The 20633-nt window shown below is 62.3% G+C and overlaps 1 protein-coding gene across 20 annotated transcripts in view; it reads right to left on the bottom strand.

Annotated features, from left to right (window-relative positions):
- Positions 1 to 20633, bottom strand: part of LOC116435878 (myosin light chain kinase 3-like) — a 37721-nt gene that overhangs the window by 12274 nt on the left and 4814 nt on the right. For 5 of the 20 annotated variants that reach the window (XR_004236879.1, XR_004236866.1, XR_004236869.1 and 2 more), the window contains 2 exons: positions 19074 to 19124; positions 2219 to 2530 (listed from right to left, as the gene is read on the bottom strand). Coding sequence is in view for 1 of the 20 variants with exons in the window: in XM_032092531.1 (XP_031948422.1) it covers positions 2284 to 2530; positions 18056 to 18543 (735 nt within the window). In the remaining 19 variants the exon portion in view is untranslated. Of the gene's footprint in view, positions 1 to 2218; positions 2531 to 8704; positions 8844 to 10985; positions 11008 to 15995; positions 16221 to 18055; positions 18559 to 18631; positions 18654 to 18744; positions 18767 to 18994; positions 19125 to 19404; positions 19506 to 20633 lie in introns of those variants that run through there. The other 15 variants (XR_004236872.1, XR_004236881.1, XR_004236878.1 and 12 more) reach the window with 12 other exon arrangements.

Here is a 20633-nt window from a genome sequence, read left to right as displayed (position 1 = left end):
CTCGTGATGAGCACCCGGCTGGGGAGGGGGGGGTGTGGGGGTCGGGGGGGGGAGGGGTTGATGGCTTAATTACCATATTCAAATCTAATTAATTCCTCTTTGCATAAAAAGGCCACGGCCCGGGCGTGGGACCAGCCTTGCAGATGGCGTCTCATGCTCAGCACCATTTTGGGGCCGCCGGCCATCTTAGAGCCAGGAGGAGGAGGAGGAGGAGGAGGAAAAGGAGGAAAAGGAGGATGAGGATGAGGATGAGGAGGATGAGGATGAGGAGGATGAGGATGAGGGTGGCTCTGCCCACGGTGGCACCGAGCAGCTGCTGGGGGCACCCAGCGGGCACCACCCGGCCCCATGGAGGCCTTGGAGGTTTTCAAAGCAGGGAGTGAGGGGGAAAAAGTGGGAAAGGTTCAGGATTTGGGGCTTTCGAGGCCTCTCAGGCTCACTTGGGGATCCCAAATCCGGCCCCATCACTGGAATGAAGGGGAATATGTGGGAAAGGTTCAGGATTTGGGGGTTTCGAGGCCTCTCAAGCTCACTTGGGGATCCCAAATCCGGCCCCATCACAGGAATGAAGGGAAAAAAGTGGGAAAGGTTCAGGATTTGGGGCTTTCGAGGCCTCTCAGCCTGGATTGGGGGTCCCAAATCTGGCTCCAGCGTGGCCGTGGTGGGGTCTGGAGGAAGGAGAGGGGGATTGAAAGCAGGGAATGAAGGGGAAAATGTGGGAAAGGTTCAGGATTTGGGCGTTTCGAGGCCTCTCAGCCTGGTTGGGGATCCCAAATCCGGCCCCATCACGGGAATGAAGGGGAAAAAGTGGGAAAGGTTCAGGATTTGGGGCTTTCGAGGTCTCTCAGGCTCAGCTGGGGATCCCAAATCCAGCCCCATCAAGGCCTTGGAGGAAGAGGAGGAGGATTGAGAGCAGGGAATGAAGGGGGAAAATGTAGGAAAGGATTTGGGGGTTTTGAGGGCTCTCAGCGTCGATTGAGTCTCCCAAATCCAGCCCCATGGTGGCCTTGGAGGAAGGAGAGGAGGTTTTAAGAGCAGGGAATGAGGTGAAAATGTGGGAAATGTGGGGATTTGGGGGTTTTGAGGCCTCTCAGGCTCAGCTGGGGCTCCCAAATCTGGCTCCATCACGGCCCTGGTGGGGCCTGGAGGAAGAAGGGGTTTGAAAGAAAAGAATGAAGAGAAAAATGCGGGAAATGTTCAGAATTTGGGGGTTTTGAGGCCTCTCAACCTGAACTGGGGCTCCCAAATCCGGCCTCACCCTGATGGGACAGAGCTGATCCCGGTCCCGAGGGTGGATGAGGGGATTGGTGTCCCCCAGGAACATTCCAGCCCCATCTCCCAGGGGTGACCCCGCATCTCCACCGGGAAAATCCAACCTCCACCAGCAGACACCCAACCCCCTCCTGCATTTGGGGTGGGGGGAAAACAATTGGGATCGTATCCCTCACCCCCTCGCTGCGCATTTGGGATGAAGCAAATCCCTGCTGGAAAATGCACCCGGGAGAGCAGCGCCGGCTGCCAGGCTCACCCCGGGAAAGGTGGAAGTTATTTTTCCTAATGTTTTGGACAGCTTGGCTGTCACGTGGAAAAAAAAACTTGGAGGAGGGAGGACCGCAGGGGATGTGGATTTTCTCCCTTGACTGATTCCCAAGGATGGGATGAGCTGCGGCTGCTGCTGCTGCTGCAGGGTTCTGCTTGTCCCCACCCCCTTCCCTGTTCCAAGAGAAGGCTGGGATGAAGCTGGAACCCCAAAACAGCTCCCAGGAGCAGCTGGAAGTAGTGAAATCCCAGGAAAAGCGGGTTTGGATGGAGCAGCACGGAGGGGTGGGGGATGCACGTGCAGGTGGGGGGGAAACGAGAGGAAATTCCCTTTTAAAGGATTAAAGGATGGGTTTGGGTCATGGGGGGAAGATTTTGGGGTGTCAGTTAAAAGGGAAAGGGGGGGAAAAATCGATTATTTGGCATCCCAAATAGGCCAGTTTTCCACCAGCTCCGGGAGGGGCTGGAATCTGAACATTTCCAAAGAGGAGTATAAATAAAATGGGGATCAAATGGAGATTTCCCCTCAAAACAAGGGGAAAAGAACCAGGATGGGGTGAGCTGCTCCCTGATCCCCCCAAATCCCTGCTGGAGAGAGCGCAGGGGAAAATTCCACATGGAAAAGCCAGTTCTGGGCCTGCAGGGAAGGAGAGAAAAGCAAGGAAAATCCCAAACTTACCCCATCCAGGAGAGGGGAGTGAAGGGGCATCGAGGATCCTTGGGAAAGCGAAGCCGACATCCCGATTATCCCACAGGGATGGATCGGACCAGCCTGGCCCCTACAAACCCAGGAAAATCCTTTTCCCAGCTCCCAGGGGCAGGAAACTCCAGTCCATGGCAGCTCCTGGGGCTGCTGCATCCGTGGATTTCCAGGGTGAGGGCGCTGCGGGATGCGGGGTCTTCCCAAGGCTCTGGATCTTCCGTCCCATCCCTGTTCCCGGTGAGGGATGGGGCTGGATCGGGGTGGTCAGGGTGAGGTGGGGGTTCTGCTCTGCAAAAAAAATGGAATGAGGGGTTCTGTCAGCTCCAGGAGCACAGTGGTCACTACAAACCCTCGTGGATCAGCTCCAAACCCCATTGATCAACCCCAAACCTTCACTGATCACTCCGAACTCTCACTGGTCACCTCCAAACCTTCATGGATCATCTCCAAAACCACATTGATCACTCCAAATCTTCATTTATCGCCTCCAAACCCTCATTGATCAGCTCCAAACCCTCACAGATCACCCCGAACCCTCACAGATCACCCCAAACATTCATTGATCACCTCCAAACCTTCAAGGATCAACTCCAAATTCTCATCGGTCACTCCCAAACCCTCACAGATCAACTCCAAACCACACCGATCACCCCAAACCCTCACCGATCACCCCAAACCACGCCAATCCCAGGCCCCAGTTTGGGGCCAGTTTCTGTTTGACCCCTTCAGTGGGATCTGGAGAGGCTCCAGCAGCTCCATCACCCCACGGATCCCACATCCCACATTTTGCAGCCGGGATGACCCTGGCAGGGAGAGGATCCAGGAGCCGGTGGGGAGGGAAATCCCTCCATGCTGAACGATGGGGACAAACCTCAGCCATGTCCCCTGTCCCCAGCACCCACTGCCAGCACGGAGCCACCCCAAATCAGCCTTTTTATCCCCCAAAACCACAGCAGGGGGAGGCGACAGCTCCAACCCTCACTGACCACAGCACCCCCGTTCACCCCAAAACATTCCCAACGGGAACAGAGACCCCCAAACTGCCCGGATTCGGGGTGGTGGGGGGGACAAACACCCCGAGGGGACGCTGGGGGGGCTCAGCCACAATGGGGCCATTGAGGGGCCGCGCCGGGGGTCCGGCCCTCGCTGCCCAGACACAATAGGGGCGGCCACTCGTGCGCGTTGTGCGGCCGCCCCCGGCCCCTCCTCTGCGGCCCCCCTCGGATAATGGAGCCGCTTTGTGTGCTTGGCCGGCCAAGGACTTTGTGGCCGGCAAAGAGCCGGGGTTTGTCCGGCAGGACAGAGCCCAGCAAGGGCCGGGGAGGAGCGGTCAGGGCAGCGGGCAGGGCCTGGGCTGGCATTGGCCTTGCTCGGCCCCGCGCGGCCAGCGGCGATCCCAGGGTTGGGAATGGGGTTTTGGCAGCCTCGCTGGGAGGTTGGAGCGGAGCAGCCACTGCTGGTGCCAGGCCTCAAAGCTCGTCCTTGCTCCTGGGGAGTGTCCTGGGGAATATCCCGCTGAGAATGTCACTGAACGCCGCAAATCTGTGGTGGCAGAGGGTCCTGTCCCCCTCCTGGCTCTGTCCCTTCTGGTCCCCTCCTGGTGCTGTGTCCTTCCTGACTGTCCCTATCCTGGCCCTGTCCCCATCCCGGCCCTGTCCTCCTCCTGGCCCTGTCCCCATCCTGGCCCTGTCCCCCAGCCCCTCCTGGCCCTGTTCCCCTTCTGGCCCTGTCCCCATCCTGGCCCTGTCCCCCTCCTGTCCCTGTCCCCCAGCCCCTCCTGTCCCTGTCCCCATCCCGGCCCTGTCCTCCTCCTGTCCCTGACCCCATCCTGGCCCTGTCCCCCAGCCCCTCCCGGCCCTGTCCCACTCCTGTCCCTGTCCCCCAGCCCCTCCTGTCCCTGACCCCATCCCGGCCCTGTCCCCATCCCGGCCCTGTTCCCATCCCGGCCCTGTCCCCATCCTGGCTCTGTCCCTCAGCCCCTCCTGGCCCTGTCCCTCTCCTGTCCCTGTCCCCCAGCCCCTCTCGTCCCTGTCCCCCTCCTGTCCCTGTCCCCATCCTGTCCCTGTCCCCCTCCTGTCCCTGTCCCCCAGCCCCTCCTGTCCCTGTCCCCATCCCGGCCCTGTCCTCCTCCTGTCCCTGACCCCATCCTGGCCCTGTCCCCCAGCCCCTCCCGGCCCTGTCCCACTCCTGTCCCTGTCCCCCAGCCCCTCCTGTCCCTGTCCCCATCCCGGCCCTGTCCCCATCCTGGCCCTGTCCCTCAGCCCCTCCCGGCCCTGTTCCCTTCCTTGCTCTGTCCCCATCCCGGCCCTGTCCCCATCCCGGCCCTGTCCCCATCCCGGCCCTGTCCCTCTCCTGTCCCTGTCCCCCAGCCCCTCCCGTCCCTGTCCCCCTCCTGTCTCTGTCCTCATCCTGGCCCTGTCCCCCTCCTGTCTCTGTCCCCCTCCTGTCTCTGTCCCCCAGCCCCTCCAATCCCCCCCAGCCCCATTCCTGAGGGAATGGGATCAGCAGAACCTACAGGAGATTAATTCCCGGCTGCCTGGCTCGTGCTGTCCCGGCGTGCGGGGAGGCGGTCGGGATAATCCCCGACTTTGGCAGAGCCAGAGCCGCAAAGACCGGGATTAGTAAGAACCAGGCTTTAATTTCAGCAGGTCCCTTTTCCTGCAGCATTCCCAATCCCACATCAGGAGCTCTCTGCAGCTTGATGGCCACGGCTGCTGCTCCAGGAATTGGGAAAACCAGCCCTGGAATCATCCAGCTGGGAAAACCACCAAATTCCAGCCCAGCCGAGCATCCAGGGATGGGTGGGTACACACGTGATTCCATGGGAGCGAGCACAGGGTCCCTGTGGCAGCAAATCCTGAGCAAAATGGAGCCAGAAATTGGGATTATTCCCCAAAAACCTATTCTGGGAATTGCACGTTTATCCTGGAGTTTGGGACAGGGGTTTAAATTGATGAAATTTGGGGTTTTGGACTCAAGGCCAACTTGCACCTGGGATTCGGGGATTCTGAGATTCTGGGATATTTAAGGAAAACACGGAATTCTGCTTCCCCAGATTTTAACCTGGCAAACAGGTTCTGACAGGGCCGTGCTCACTGCCGGGCACTCGAGGGACATCTGCCAGCCCAGACCCTTCCCGAGGGGTCAAGGCCGGGTTGGAACTTCGGGAAAAACCCAAATCCCATCGCACGGCGAGGAGATTCATCCCAGCCCTGCTCCATCAGCATGCGGGGATTCCCACCCACACCCCGCACAACGAGGGACATTCTGAGGTGAGCCTGTAGGTGACCCCTCAGGAGCACATCCCTCTTTTCCACAACGCTTCCCTGCCGCTTTTTAGGGCCCTGTAGGATGAGCCCCTGCAGCGGGTTCCACCCCCGACCCCACATCCCGGGCGGCTCCCGGGCGAAGCGGAGGGGATGATTAGGGTGGCCTGCGGAGTAATTATCTCATTGGGCAACTAATACCCTTTCAGCCGGAGCGGGGTGGGGAAGTATTGTTCGGGCTTAGGGATTACATCAACCCGCCGGAGCAGACAATGTGCTCCCCCTGGGAAGAGGCAGCTCAGCCCCAGGGGGAGAGGAGGGAGGCAGCGGCCGGAGCTGTCTCAATTAGCGACTGTCCCGCCGAGGAACAGGGTGGCGGGGGCTCCTCGGGGCTCCTGGGGGGACGTTCAGCATCCTTAACCCTTCCAGGGGACTTCTCCCCCGCGCTCAGCCCTGCGGGGACAGCGAGATGCCAGCAGGGCTGGATGTGTCCCCTCCTCCCCTCCGTGGCGGGGAAAGCAAAGCCCGGCCTTGTTTTCTCCTTTTTCTGCCTTTTTTTCCTTCCTGACAGCCCAATGCCAGCCCCTTCCATCCTCCCCGCACGGCAGCAGCGCCTCGGCCGCGTTGTCCTCGCGTCCTTGTCCCCAAAGCCAAAAAAGCAGCGCGGGGGAAGGATGACAACAACCCCACAGCCAGCACTGGGGACACGGCAGCTCCTCAGCATCCCCTGTGGCCCCAGCAGGGTCTGGGGGCAGTTTTGGTTGGGTCCGTGGTCACTGAGGCGTGAGGCCACCGCGCCAGGTTAGCGGCGGAGCGAGGGGCCGGCTCCACCTGGCCCTCGCCATCCGTGGGGTGATTAAACACGGGGCTCCCAGCTGCCATACATTTTTAAATAAATGAATAATACATAGCGGGGTGATAAATAAATAACGGCCGTACATTTGAACTTAGCCTCTGAGAAAATCCTTTTAGTTCAAAAGGACCGGGGCGCTCGGAAAGGGGAGCCCATGCATTTTGAATGGGCTGCCATCAAGTGTCAGGGCTTGGCAAGGGAGACGAGGGGGGCAGGGAGAGAGCAAGAGAAGGAGGGAAAGAGGAACCCGGCCCCGACACAGCTCGGGGAGGAGCGGGATGAGGGTCCCCGAGCTGTGGTTTTGGTGGGGACTGGCAGCGGTGGCACTGAGAGGTTGTGAGCGCTGAATCGTCGTGGAGGAGGAGGAGGAGGATGGGGAGGCTGAGAGAGGGACTTGGATCCCTCCAAGCCAAGGAGCACCCGGTTGGCAGAGGTTCCTCGGCCCCAGAAAGAGGTGGGGGGCCCTGGAAGGTGGCCCCGGACAAATCCAAGGGGATTAAGGTGTGAGGGAAGGGGTGAAACTCCCGGAAAGCTGAGCCAGGACGGAGTGGACGGAGAGGGGAGGGGACATCCAGGCAGAGGCAGGTGGGAGATGGAGGTGAGGAACCCATTTTTTGGGGAACCCAGTGCCAGAGGAGCTGGAGAGGGGATTAGGATTGGCTCCGAGGCTGCCCCAAATCCCTGCATGGGGTGGTTGGTGTCAGACACCTGCCCTGGCACATGTCACCGGTGCCATGCAGAGCCGTGACACGGATGTCCCTGCCGTGAACCCACAAACCCTGACCGTCCTCATGGATTTCCAGGCCGTGAACCCACAAACCCTGACCGTCCCCACGCATTTCGGGGCCATCCCCCGCACAACACGTGTCCCTCAGACATGCCACACCTGTCCTGGCCGTGCCCAGGTGTGTCCTAGCCACGTCCCAACCAGCCACGTCCACATCCCGGCTCCTCCCAGCGATGCCCACACCTATCCCAGGCTGGGATCCTGCTGGGATTCGCTCTCTCACCCTTCCCAAACCCCGGCAGCCACGGAAGGAACTTTAATTCCTTGGGCAAACCGCGGCCGCTGGCTCGCCCGGCTAAGTGGGTATTGATTTATTAGGCTGTAATTTAGGGCAGAACGTTTTAAAATGAACTCACACACCAAGCCCAGGCACGAGAATAAACAAGAGCTGATTTATTTGCCGCTTGCCCAGCGGCAGATGCCAGCGAGGGGGCATGGGGTGAGCCCTGGAACGGGGGATTGGGAAGGGAGCAGCTCTCTCACCCTCTGTGGGGGCTGCAGGGTGTCCCTGAACCCCCACACCAGCAGCAACCACCCCCAGAGCCCCCCCAGGGCTGGGTGGAGGGGATGGGGACGGTGGCAGCAAGGGCAGGGTCGGGCCATCACATGTGCCCTGTGTTGGTGGCATTGGGACCGGTGAGACCCCACTTGGAGCACCAAAACCACCCCAAAACGCCTCCTTTGGGATCTGAACCTTTCCCAGTACTGGGGTGCAGGGCACTGGGAGGGTGGCAGCAAGGCCATCACATGTGCCCTGTGTTGGTGGCATTGGGACCGGTGAGACCTCACCAGCAGCACCAAAACCACCCCAAAACTCCTCATTTGGGGTCTGAACCCCTCCCCAGAGCTGGGCTGCAGGGGATGGTGACACCAAGGGCAGGCTCTGGCTATCACACGTGCCTTGTGTTCCCATCACATTGGCACCACTGAGACGCTGCCGGCAGCCCCCAAACCCACCCCAAAACTCCCCATTTAGGGTCAGAAAACCACAAACCAGGCAGGGCCGAACCCACCCTCCCCTCGCCACCAGCAAAACCCCCCAACCCCACCCTCCCACCGCATCGATCAGCCACGCTCCAAGGATGCCCACAGCCGGCACGGGGGCAGGGGGGGGAATTTCCATCCTCTCCCCCCAGCCCAGCATCCCCCACCCTCCTCCACCAGCTGAGTCCCGGGTGTCAGACCCCCGCCAGGTCCCATCTGCGGGGCCCGGCGCATTCCTGCGAGCCGGCCCCGGCGCAGCAGCTGCCGGCCACAACCGCGATCATCGCCGCCGCCGGGGCTCGGGCAACTCGTCTTGACCTTGTCGGTCAGGTGTTGGGAGGGCCGAGGGGGAGGGACGGCCAATCAAAAAAAAAAAAAAAAAAAAGCCCACCCAAAAAAAAAAAAAACCCAAAAAAACAAAACCCCACCCCAAACCCACTCCCCTGGGTGCCGCCAGCCGTCGCCGGGGCGCACGGGGAGGGTTTAATGCAGCGGGGACCATAATGGGGCCGGCTGGGGGAGCGAGGGCGAGGAGAAATTAGTGTCAGTGTGTGTGTGTGCCTTAAACAAACCTGCGCCGGGGTGACGTGAATGAGGGCACAGCCTGTGTCTGTATTAGCGATGGGATCTGACCTCGCTGGGAGGGCTCCTTCCCTCGCTCCGCTCCTCTGGGCGTGGGAAAAAGGCCTGGGCTCTTTTCACAGCTGTTCTCGCTGCTGCACTGAGCTAATGGAGGGGCTGCCCGGCTCCCCTCCCTCCTCTCCTCCCCTCCCTTCTCCCCCCCAACCCCGGCTGCCTTTTCAGGCCTTGAGCGCAGAGAGGAAAAAAAAAAAAAAAAAAAACCAACAACAAAAAAAACCCACCCTTTTCACAGTCCCTTAAAAACACACCTCATTGTTCGCGCCGGGCTCGCATTGAAATGCCACTCGCACCCCGAGCAGCGGCTCCGGCCCGGCTGCACACGCGTGTGCAAGGCCGGGGGTGCACGCGTGTGGCCCCTCCGGGCTTTGGGAAGTGCAGGTGCTGTGGGGTTTTTAGCCCTAAAGTGCGTTCTGGGCGCAATGGGGAGTTTGGCGGTGCTGCTGCTGCGGGTTTGGGCTCCCCCCGTGTCCAAAATGTTTCGTTTTGAGGTTAAAAATGGGGTTTGAAAAGGAGCAGTGCCCGGTGTTGGTTTGAAAACTCAGAGGAGAGGGGATGCAGGGCTGGTGGCCCTAACCCCCGTCCAGGACACAACCTTGGGGACCCCAAAAACCCCCATCCTTTACTGCAGGGCACACCCCAGCTGTGGGGACCCCAAAAACACCCGTCATTCCACACTGCAGCTATGGGGATCCCAAAAATCCCTGTAATTCCACACTGCAGCTATGGGGACCCCAAAAATCCCTGTAATTCCACACTGCAGCTATGGCGACCCCAAAAACCCCTGTCACTCCACACTGCAGCTATGGGGACCCCAAAAACCCCTGTAATTCCACACTGCAGCCATGGGGACCCCAAAAACACCCATCATTCCACACCACAGCCATAGAGACCCCAAAAAACCCCCATCCTCCACTCCACTCCACACCCCGGCTATGGGGACCCCAAAAAGCTCCCTCACTCCACCCCACTCCACACCGCAGCCATGGGGACCCCAAAAACCCCCGTCCCTCCACCCCACTCCACACCGCAGCCCTCCTCATGTTCCACACGCAGCATTTGATGCTCCAGGAGCAGATATTCCACATCAAATCCCTGCCTGGCACACGACGCGAAGGAATTCCCGAGGGACGGGGCATCACACCTCGATCCCCCCTACCCTCGACCCCATAGGTTGCCCCAAAACCTTCTCCAAGCCGTGTAGAAACCCAAGATTTCTGGAAAACAACAACCAGCAGCGCCAGGATCAGCCCTCGCCTGGCTTCCCAGGGAATTAGGGCAGAGAAACTCCGGGCTCAGCCTCGCGGGGCCGACAGAGCCGAGGGGTGGCGGCGCAGCCCCGTTATTCCCATTCCCATTCCCAACATCTTCCCTTGTTTGCCAAGGCCCGGCCCCAGAGCTCGTGCTTTTCATTAAAAATAAATAAATACATTCCTGGTGGCGGCGAGGAAGCCTCGCAAACGCCATCCCCGAAGGCTCCGCCAGCAGAACCCTCCGGTATTTTCTTCTTTTTTTATTTTTCTGAAGCGCTCGGGGTTTTGTTTTTTACGCCTCTCCCCTCGGTGGGGACGAGCGGTGAGGACGGCGGGACGGACACACGGACATCCTCGGGTGCTTTTCCCCGCTGACCTTTCCCCGCTGCTCTGATCAGATCCTTTCTGACAAAAGCGGGGCCGCCGCACACCTTCCGCGGGGACATCGCCACGAGCGAGTCCCTGTCACCGGCGATTAGGGCGAGAAGGTCTCCGCCGCCACCGCGCTCTTTCCGCATGAGCACCGGCGCTGGTGCCAGGCAGGGGGGTGCCCCCGGCCCCCCCAGTGCCCTGCGCTCGCCCCCCGTTTCCCAAGGATGGGAGAGGCGCGGATGAGCCCCGGCTCCGAGCCCCGACAAGGGACGGGACGTGCGTGACCTACATTCGGGGCTGCGGGCGGGCGATGCCAGGCCTGGTGTGCCCAAGGCTCCTCCGGCTCCCTGAGGGGTTTTCCTGGGAGGATTCCTGGTGTGGGGAAGGTGAAGGGATGCTCCATCCATGCATCCTTTGGCTTGGATTTGGATTTGCGGGAGAGCCACCCCAAAGCCACGTCGGGAGTGTCACCGAAGCCCGGATCGTGTCCCCACCCCAGGCCAAGCTCCTGCTCCGATATTCCCATCACCCTGAGTGTTCCCAGCGGCTTCCTCAACATCCAGGCCCTGCTCCCTGTCCAAGCACCCACCTGCTTCCCGATATTCCCATTTTCCCGGCCGGTTTGGACTTCCCCGCCTGGCACAGCCCTGGAGTTTCCATAGAAACATGAAGATATTAAACTGTAAATAATAATTTCTCCATTTAAAAATAAATAAATAAATAAAATAGGGAGAGAACGCACGGCTCCAGCGTGTGGGGCTGGTGGGTTGGGAATAAATATGCTAGGAACAGATCCTAACATCCTTGGGAATAGATCCTGGCATTCTGGAAGCAGATCCCGATGTCCTGGGCATCTGTCCTTGCACTTGGGGTCTCATTTCACCCAGGTCCCATCCCTCCAGCACTGCCAGAGAGTTTCCCACCTCTCCCTCCTCCTCCTCCTCCTCCTCTTCCTCCTCCTCCTTCTCCCCTTCCAGCCCCTGATTTATCCAGGCTGGGATCTCCATCCATAAAAATTAGCAGCTAAAGAGCCGGCCCGGGGTAAATAACCGGGAGCTTCTCCGACACGGACCTGATGGGAAGGAATTCTGATTTCTAAGCGGCCTAAACTTAAACCCATCCCTGCATTTTCCATTCCCTCCACCCCGGGGAAATGGTTTTGTCTGGGGTTTCCACCCTTCGTGGGACTTTAAGTGGGACTTTCGATCAGAAATGACTTTTATTTTCCTCCCTCGGCGCCATCAGGTTGGAAAATCATCGGTTTGGGGTGGGAAATGTCAGGGCTGGAGGATGGCACAGGCAGCTCCTCGCCCGGGGATGGGGAGATTTGGGATTTAAGGTCGAAATCAGGTGCCAAGACCTTTGGGAATGATGCCAGTGGGCTGGGCAGCTCCAAACTCAATTCCCACCACTCATTCCCAATTAAAACCTGGATGTTGTCCTGCTGGGGTGGGAGGAACGGTTATTTTTGGGGGTTTTGGCTGATCCCCACCACGAGACCGGGTTGGAGCTGCCCCTGGCTCCTCTCACCACCCCAAATCCCGGCAGCCCACGGCTCCTTTTATCCCAACAGCAATCCCGAGGCTGGATCCAACACCATCCCAGCATCCCGAAAACGGAGCCATCATGAACTATTCCAATCCACACGGGATTTTGAGAGCATCCCATTGCCCCCTCCTCGCTCTGCTGTGCCCATTTTGGGATGCTCATCCCAGGTCCTCTCCCAGTGCTGGGAATCAGGGATGGAGATTCCCAGATTGTCCCAAATCCATCACCAGCCCAGGCCTGGAGATTCCCAGCTCATCCCAAATCCATCGGCAGCCCAGGGATGTAAACCAGGACTGGAGATTCCCGGCTCATCCCAAATCCATCGGCAGCCCAGGGATGTAAACCAGGACTGGAGATTCCCAGCTCATTCCTGACCCATCAACAACGCAGCACTGGAGATTCCCGGCTCATTCCCAATCCATCGGCAGCCCAGGGCTGGGAACCACCCCCCTGCCCCAAAAGTAGCCGTGCAGGGCACCCCCAAGATTATCCCTGCGGAACATCCCCCGAGAACAAGATTGCAGCTTAGGGCCTAATGGAAAAGAGGAGAGAGATGGGATTAAAAGGGAAATAATGACAATTCCTTTAGCCAGGCCGGGGAAATGAGACGGGGATTAACGGCCTCGCTTTTCCAGCAAACCCCAAATCCCGCCGGGCGGTCCTGGATCCAGCCGGGGTGGCCGGAGAAGCGGAGCTGAGCCACGCCGAGGGCGACGTTGGCAGTGCCACCCCTGGAGGGACCCGGCTGTCCCAAAGAGGATCCATCCCTCCTGTCCCTGCACACAAACACCACAAACCCACAGCGATTTCCACCCCCCCCCCCCAATATTTTGCTTTTTGCGGGGAGAAATTCGGGATTATTCCGCCAGGGGAATAAAACACTGGAAATTAAAAAACTTCGCTGGCAAAAACGGCACCAAGGCCTGGAATAAACCTGAAAGGCTCCTTTTCTCTCGCCTTGGGTTGCACACCCTGCAATTGGCTGCTTCCCTGGAATAGATTCCGTTGCTATGAGACCAAGTTTGCTTTTAACGAACCCCAGAAAATTAATGGCATTCAGCAGATAAGTCCTTAAAGTGGAACCTATTTTAAGAAATTCCTGCTAAATGGTTTACAAGTAGTCAGGAGGGAGGAGAAGGATTCTGGAGCGCGGCGGAGCCTGCGCCGATCCCCCCCTGCCCCCCGCCGGTCCCAGCTGGGATATGGGGGGGGCGTGGTGGGGTTTTTTGGGATTGGGGGTGGGAGAGGTGAAGGCAGGATGGGTTCCCAGCCGTGCTGGGTGCTGGGCGTCCCTCCTGGTGTGGCACAGCCACCTCTGGGCACCCCCCTGGCTGTCCCCAGCTGTCCCCACCATCCAGAGGCTCCTTCCAGCTTCAGAAACTCGGGAATTCTCTGCCCAAACCCTGCCCAAACTCACACAGGGAGCCATGGGATCCAGGGCTGGGTCGGGTCTGGGGATGGGAGAAGGGATGGGAGCGGGTGGAGCATGGAAAAGCTGCTCCGACAGCATCCCAACATCCTTTGGAGCAGCGCAGGGAAGAGCTGAGGAGCCAGGGAAGGTTTTCCCTGCCCGTCCAGCCCCTCAGGGTGGCATCAGCCCGTGGACAGGGCACATTTCCCTTGGGGTCAGGGTCTCCACGGAGGACACAATCCGGGGTGTCTCCGGACGCCTCGGCAGCTCCGTGTCTGCACCACCACGGCCAAAGCACCAGCATTCCCAGCCTCAATCCATGTGGAATATCTCCTTGCGGCCCAGGGCGGACAGGGAACCGCTTCCTCTTCATCCCACACCACATTTTGGGGTGCCCAGGGGGCTGTCCCTGCTTTATGCCATGCCAGGTCCTCCCTGTCCAGGGAAAGGCCCCAAATTGGGTGAGCCCAGGGTGTCCTGGGGGGGCAGGATCAGTGCCAGGGATCCCAGGGATCCCAGGGATCCAGGACAGGGAATCTGCTCCTCTCCTACCTGAACCTGTTGATTGGCCCCCAAATCCCTCCTCTGCTGCAGCCTCCAGGTGGAAGAGGAGACACAATCCCGCAGGGAAAGCAGGGAGAGGAGGATGGAGAGAGGGACTGGGGCCTTGAGCTTTTTCATTCCTCCCCTTCCCGTTTCTCAGCTCCAGCCTGGGAATTGCTGCTCCAAAGACCCCACAGTGAGGGGGGAGTGAAGCTGCCCTGGTGCCACCGCCCTGCCCCGGCTGCCCTCACGCTGTTCCTGCACCCCAACGGGTGGTCCTGATCCTAAAATGTTCTCAGCACAGGGATTTCTCTGTGGATCATCCCCACTTCCCTCTCCCCAATGTCCGAGAGGGCACTGAGGGCCCTCCCTCAAGGCTGCACCCCAAAACACCACCTGGAAACACCTTCCTGGGATTCCCAGGAATCACTGGGCACGGATCCACCTTTGGGGTCACCACTTCGAGCCTTCCCTTATCCCAGCACCATCCAGAGCCCCCACAGCGCAGCCCAGGCTCAGCCCTCGCTCTGGACACTCTCCCTGGAGATGGAGAGGAGCTGAAGGGAAGGAGAGAGCAGGATCCCAAATCCACGGGGGATCCTGGAGGGATCTGTGTGAGGCTGAGCCCGGAGCACCCTCAGATGCTCCCAAATCCCTCTCTCGGAAGAACAAAGCTGCGATCTCTCCGCAGATGCAGAGGAAGCGACAAGCGGCGATGATTTATTTCCCTTCCCCGGCAGATAAATCGGCCTCGGGAACGGGGTTTGTGCTAAATTACAATTTGCATGCGGTAATATATTTAAGCAACTTTCCTTGCACTTCGTTATAAACAGCGTTTCTCAGGGGGTTATTTCGGAGCTGGCCTCGTTTCATTTATCTCCGGCGCGAGGCAGCGTTAATTGTCGGGGTGGAAATTAAAACCACAGCGGCAAAAAAAGAAAAAAAAAAAAAAAAAGAAGAAAAATTAATAAAATAAAAGCGCCGGGGTTGGTGGTTGGAAGAGAAATCATCCCCCAAGCACAGGCACCAGCTCTGGGCCTCGGTAAAAAATGATGAAAGGCAAAATTCCCGCTCCGTTTGGCTTGCCAGCGCTGTCCCCTGGCGAAGGCAGCGGGGCCGGTGGCTCGGGGAGCCCGGTGGGCAGCGAGCCCCTCTCTCCCGGAGGATAGCGAGAAGGTTTTTACATTCGGTTCTCTAGCTTTATGATATCACATACACTCATACAGCTAGATAACCAAAGAGAAAAACCCACCCAGGTCTCGACCAAACGGGGCCTCGGCCGCTGCCGCGCGCCCGGGGGACACCGGAGCCCCCGCGGTGGCCGCGAGTTTTGTCCCCTCAGCGCCAAAAACGATGGAAGCCCCAAGGTGGGCGAGCAGGGATCGGCTCCGGTGCCTTGGAATGCGACACAACGACCCCCGGTGCCCAGCCCAGAGCCCCAAGGCCACGTCGCACCCCCCAAAAGGAGCCGGACCCTAAAGCGGGCTCGGCACCCGCGCAGTCCACGCGGCCTGGGGGATGTCGCCGGGCAGGGTGTCCCCCCCAGGGTCCAGCCCCGGAGACAGGCCCAGGGAGCTGCGTCCTTGCCAGCCCCAAATTCACCCCCAGACCCAGCCCGGAGCCCACTCCCGCTTGATAATTACTGGAAATTACTGGCACGGAACTGCTGAGTCAGGAAAGTGGTTGGGCAAGGGACGGGCCCAGCCGAAAGGGCCCCCCCGGGGGTTCCCACCGCGCCCCCGCGCCGTGCCCCTCTTCCTCCCCTTCCTCCCGCATCTGCTCCTGGCAGCCGGGCCCTGCAAACCCGGCAGGGATCCCGCACCTCCTGCGGGTCCGGGCCGTGAATTTCCCTGGGGGGGTCACCCTGAAGTCCCCGGGATGGCCCGGTCCCCACCGGGACTCTGCGCCCCGGCCGGGAGGCTCCGGACAGCGGCCCCGGACAGCGGCCCCGGACAGCGGCGGGGGCTGTTCCCAGGGAGATCCGGCTGCTCGGAGGGAAACTCGGCGGAGCGGCTGCTCCAGTGCCCAACGGGAGCCGGGGAGAGGACGAGAGACTCCCGAAGGGGTCCCGGGGAGGGCTCCCGGAGCGGGGGGTACCTGCTCATCCCGCTGGGGCCGCTGCTGCCCGCGGTCGCCGTCACCTCCGGGTCGCCGCATCCTTCCCAGGCTGGTGGGGAGCGCAGGAGGCTCAGCCCGGGGATGGGGATGGACATCCCCGCCCGGTGCCGGTGCCGCTGCCTGTCCCTCTCCCGCTGCCCGGCGCCTCCGGGACCTGCCTCTAAAGTTGAGGCAGAGTCGGCGGCGCAGGGCTGGCTGGAGGGCGGGGGAGGGCGGGAGGAGGGACGGGGCGGCCGGCGGGGACAAAGCCCGAGTGGCGGGGCTGGGACAGCCCGGGCGTGGGGCCGGGGCAGGGGTCACCCCCCCGGGGGGGGCAGCGCCATTCGCCACGGCCGCCGCTGTCCCCGGGGGCCGCTCCGTCTGCTCGGCCCGGGCCCACCCCCCGGTCGCAGCCTCCCGCCGCAGCCGGCCCGCCCCGTCGGGGAGGCGGCGGTGCCCCGGGGGTAACCCCGCTCGGGCAGGGCGCTGCCGGAGCCGCCCACCCGGGCCGAGGCTGGGGTTAAAGCCCCCGTGCCCGGGGAGGAGGAGCGGCCGCGGGGGTGGGGGGCGGCCGGGCTGGTCCCTCCCGTCGGGGCTGCGCTCACGGGCGCCGCTGCAAAGGGGAAATTGGGAAGATGCTCAAGAGTCAAGCGCGGCTCGAACCACCCCTTATCCCGGGTCTAACGGGGTCCCCCGACGGGCCCGGCCTCGGCTGTGCCTCCCGACCGGGGAGAGACCCCCCTGGCCCGGGACAAAGCGCGGCCGCGGCTCGGAGGGGCGGCGGGGCAGAGCCCGGGGCGCGGGGCCGAGGTCCGGCTCCACGTCCCCCCCGTGCGGCCACCCGGGGCCGGTCCCCGCCGGCACTGCCCGGTGCGGGGGCCCCGCTCCGCTCTCCCGGGGCAGCACCGGGGGGACAGCGGCCTTTCCTGGGCACCCACCCGCCGCCTCACCGGGAGCGCACCGGGGGGGTACAGCCGTGGGTTCGAACCACGCAGGGGTGCCCGGGCACACCGGAGCCCCCGCAGCGCTCATCTCACCCCCGGTGCGCGGCTCACACCGATGGCCACACTCGCCCCGATGTCCGGACGGCTCCGCACACGCACCCGGGCGCACCCACAGCCACGCAGGACCCCCGAATGTCCCCCCTGGTTGTTCCCAGTCTCCTCATGCCCCCGGTACCCCGGCCTGGCCCTGGCCTGGCGGGCTCCGCAGCCCTCCCGGAGCCGCCGCATCGCACCTCGCTCCGGTGAAACGGCGGAAAACGAAACCAACAGGCGGCCCTGGCACAGCCCCGGCCGCGGCCCCGGGCACAGCGGCGGCCCGGTGCCCCGGCCATGGGCAGAGCCGGGCCGGCCCCGCTTCCTGCGGGCACCGGGAGCAGCGGGTCGGGGTGGGCGGCGGGGCCCGGCTCCCGCTCCCGGCGCTCCGATTTCGGGAAGGAGGCACAGATCCGAGCTGGCCGCCTCTGCCCACACCCGCCCTTTTACATATCCTCACCTATAGAGAGAGAACATACAGAATATACGGAATATCCGCGCTGGAAGGCACGGCGGCGCCTGCGGAGATGCCAACCCGCCAGCACCGGGGGCTCCCCGGGAGCAGCGGGGCTCTCTGCCCCGCACCGGGCATCCCCAGGGCTGGCAGCCCTTGGTTGGAGCCCCCCAAACTGCCAGCGGCGGCCGTAGCATCGCGGGGAGCGAGCGGAGCCTCCTCCCGCCGCCACCGGGCACCGGGGACCGGGCACCGGCCCCGCCGCTCTCCGTGGTGCTGAACGGCGGCCGCGCCGCGCCCCGGGGCCGTGCGGGGTCGTGCCTCCTCCGGCCTTCTCTCACCGAGCTGCCGCTAATTGATTATTATTATTACGGCTATTAATTATTATCGTTACCGTCCCAGCGGCTCCGGTGCTCCGCGGCACTGCCGAGCCCGGAGAGCGGGGAGATGGTGCCAGCGCGGCCACCGGCTGCCAAATTACCGGATCGTCCTCCAGCACAGCCCCGGTGCTGCTGCCCGCCATCCTCCCCATGCCCCGAACCACGCGTGGGCCGAGCCGCCGCCGTTACCTCCGAACCCGGGCTCCGAAATTCCTCCCTGCCCGGCCCCGGGCGGCCGCGGCGGCCCCGGCGGGCTCGGCCCTGCTGCCGCCCACACCGCCAGGGCACCGCCGGTGCCGGCCCCGCTCCGCCGTCCCCGTGGGTCCCGCTGACCACGGCTCTGGCCCGGCTGGCCCGGCCGCGGTGTTTGCCCGAAGGGTAAAACCCCAACAACGAGCGCGGCCCCGCAGCTCCGCCGAGGGAACGAAGGAGACCGCCGGAGCTTCGCCGCCGCCTCGGGAGCCCGCTCCGGCCCGGGCCCGGCTCCAGGAGGGGCCGCTTCGGGCACGGGGGGGCGGCTTGCAGCATCCCCGCCGGTTCCGCTCCCACCGCCCAGGGGCCCGGTGACACCGCGCAGGGCCCTGGCGGGCCGCGGCGGCCCGGTTCGCCCCCGCCGATCGCCGGTGCCCGCTGCCCACGGCTCGCCGTCCCCGAGAGGCGCGGGGGGAGCTTGGCATCGCCGACACGGGGGAGCCGGCCGCCCCACGCGTGTCCGCGGCGGGGGCTGCACGGGGCCCGCCCGGGCCCGTTCCTCCCGGCACTTACCGACTCGTCGCCCGCCTGTACCCATCGCCCCGGCGGCTGCGGGCGCTGGAACGGCCCCGGCGCCTCTGGTCTCCCCTTTTCCCCTCGCCTACACCCCCGTGTGCATCAAATACCTTCACTACAGCAGCCATGTTGGGCTCCGGTGCGAGCACGGCGCTCGCCGCAGGAACCGGCGGCCGCCTCGGCGGGAGGCAGCGCGGCGGGGCTCGGCGCGGGGTCCCCGCTTCTCCCCGGAGCCCCGGAGCCCGAGCAGCCCGGCCGGCCGCGGAGCCCCGTCCCACCGCACCGAGCGATGCCGCCGGGGCCCGCTCCCCGGGAAGTTGCCACCGTTCCCGGTAACGCCACCAACTGCGGGTCCCGCACCTGCCCCGCATCTCTCCGGTGCTACCGGCCGCGTCCCGGGGCTGCCGCTGGGGAAGAGGTGGGGGAGAGCCGCGGTTACCTCCGCCTCGCCCGCTGTCCGGTGCCCGCGACGCCGCTCGGCCGAGCCCACCTGGGGAGGGAAAGAGAGAAGATGCGTCAGGAGGAGCCGCCGCCATCGCTCCAACTTGGAGCAACTTTCCCGGCGAGGCCGGCGGCGGGGGCGGGGGGTGGGCGGCGCTGGAGCCCCTGCCCGGCCAGCCGGGGCCGGTCCCGCCGGCGAGCAGGGCGTGGAGTGCCCCACAGCCGGTTCCGTCCACGCGCGGGGTGGGGACACCTGCCCGGAGCCCAGGGCCACGCCGGGACACGGCCTCTGCTGCCGGGGACACCCTCGATTTGGGGCAGCCCCACACCTGGTGCCTGTCCATCTGTCCGGCTGTCTGTCCGTCTGTACCAGCTCCCCCCTGCCGTGGGCACCGCAGCCTCCCTGGGCACCGCAGCCTCGCACCGGGCAGCCCCCGCCGCTCCCCGGGCACCGGAGCCGCTCTCCCGCCCGGCCCGGCTCCCCTCGAAAGTGCATTTTTCTGCTGTTTATTTCCCTCCCCTCTTTTTCTCCCACCGAGATTTTTTCCCCGGTCTTTTTCCTTTCCTTTTCCCGCCCCAGTTTCTTTTTTTTCCCCTCTAATTTACTCCCCCCCCCCCCCCCCCCTCGTTTGACTCCAACGTCGCTGGGAATTATTTGCATTTAAAACACAACGACTCGTTTCCCTCCACGTCGCTTCGCAGCTCGATTCAACCAGCACGGCAGAGGCGGGGGAGCGATCCCAAGGAAAAGGGGTCCCCAAACCCCAGCCAAATTCCCCCGAATTCCTGCCCAGCTGAAAATATCGATGTGGGGGGAAACTAAAGATTTAACAGATTTTCTTAATTTTATTCTCGCAGCCGCTGTCACCCAAAGGTGTTGCGGCAACAAAGAGCGGGATGGCATTTGACGCTCGTATTTTTGGCCTGCTCCCGTGCAAAAATATTCCCCGAAAGCCCCGAACGCTTTGCGAAAGATTGATGTGCCTCAAAACCACCACATCCTGCCCTGCAAAGTGCTCCCGAGGAAAATCTGATTTTCCATTTATCCCCCCGCCGCTGCTGATCCCGCCGGAGAACGCACACGCGCGGCGCCCGCCGAAACTGCGAGCGAGGAGAGGGACTGGGAATCCAACAACTATTCCCAGTCCAAACTGGGAGCCGAACGGTTTTCCCCCGTCCCCGCGCACGGCAGAGATTTCCCAGCTCGGGGAACAACGGCGTGGAATTCCCCGCCGTGCCCGCTCGGGCAGAGCCGGGCACAGCAGCACCCCCCCAGTTACTTTTTTTTTTTGAAGGGGGAAAATAGCAATAAACCAAGAGAATTAATTATTTTTTCTTCCTTTCCCCAGAAATGCCCAATTCAGCCCCGGCCTTTTGCTTGGGGATTTTATTTTTCCCCCCTTGGATTCTTTTTTTGGTTTTTTTCTTGGTTTTTTCTTTTTCTTTCTTTTTTTTTTTTTTTTTTTACAACCTCGCACCAACGCAGAGCTGGGAGGGGACGGCAGGGGATGCCCACACAACACCCCAACCCCACACAACATCCCCCACGCCCCTTTCT

The sequence above is a fragment of the Corvus moneduloides genome, chromosome 28 (assembly GCF_009650955.1).
Source record: "Corvus moneduloides isolate bCorMon1 chromosome 28, bCorMon1.pri, whole genome shotgun sequence".
NCBI lineage: Eukaryota > Metazoa > Chordata > Aves > Passeriformes > Corvidae > Corvus > Corvus moneduloides.
Note: the sequence above shows the minus strand (reverse complement) of the source record. Positions and strands in the feature narration are given on the sequence as shown.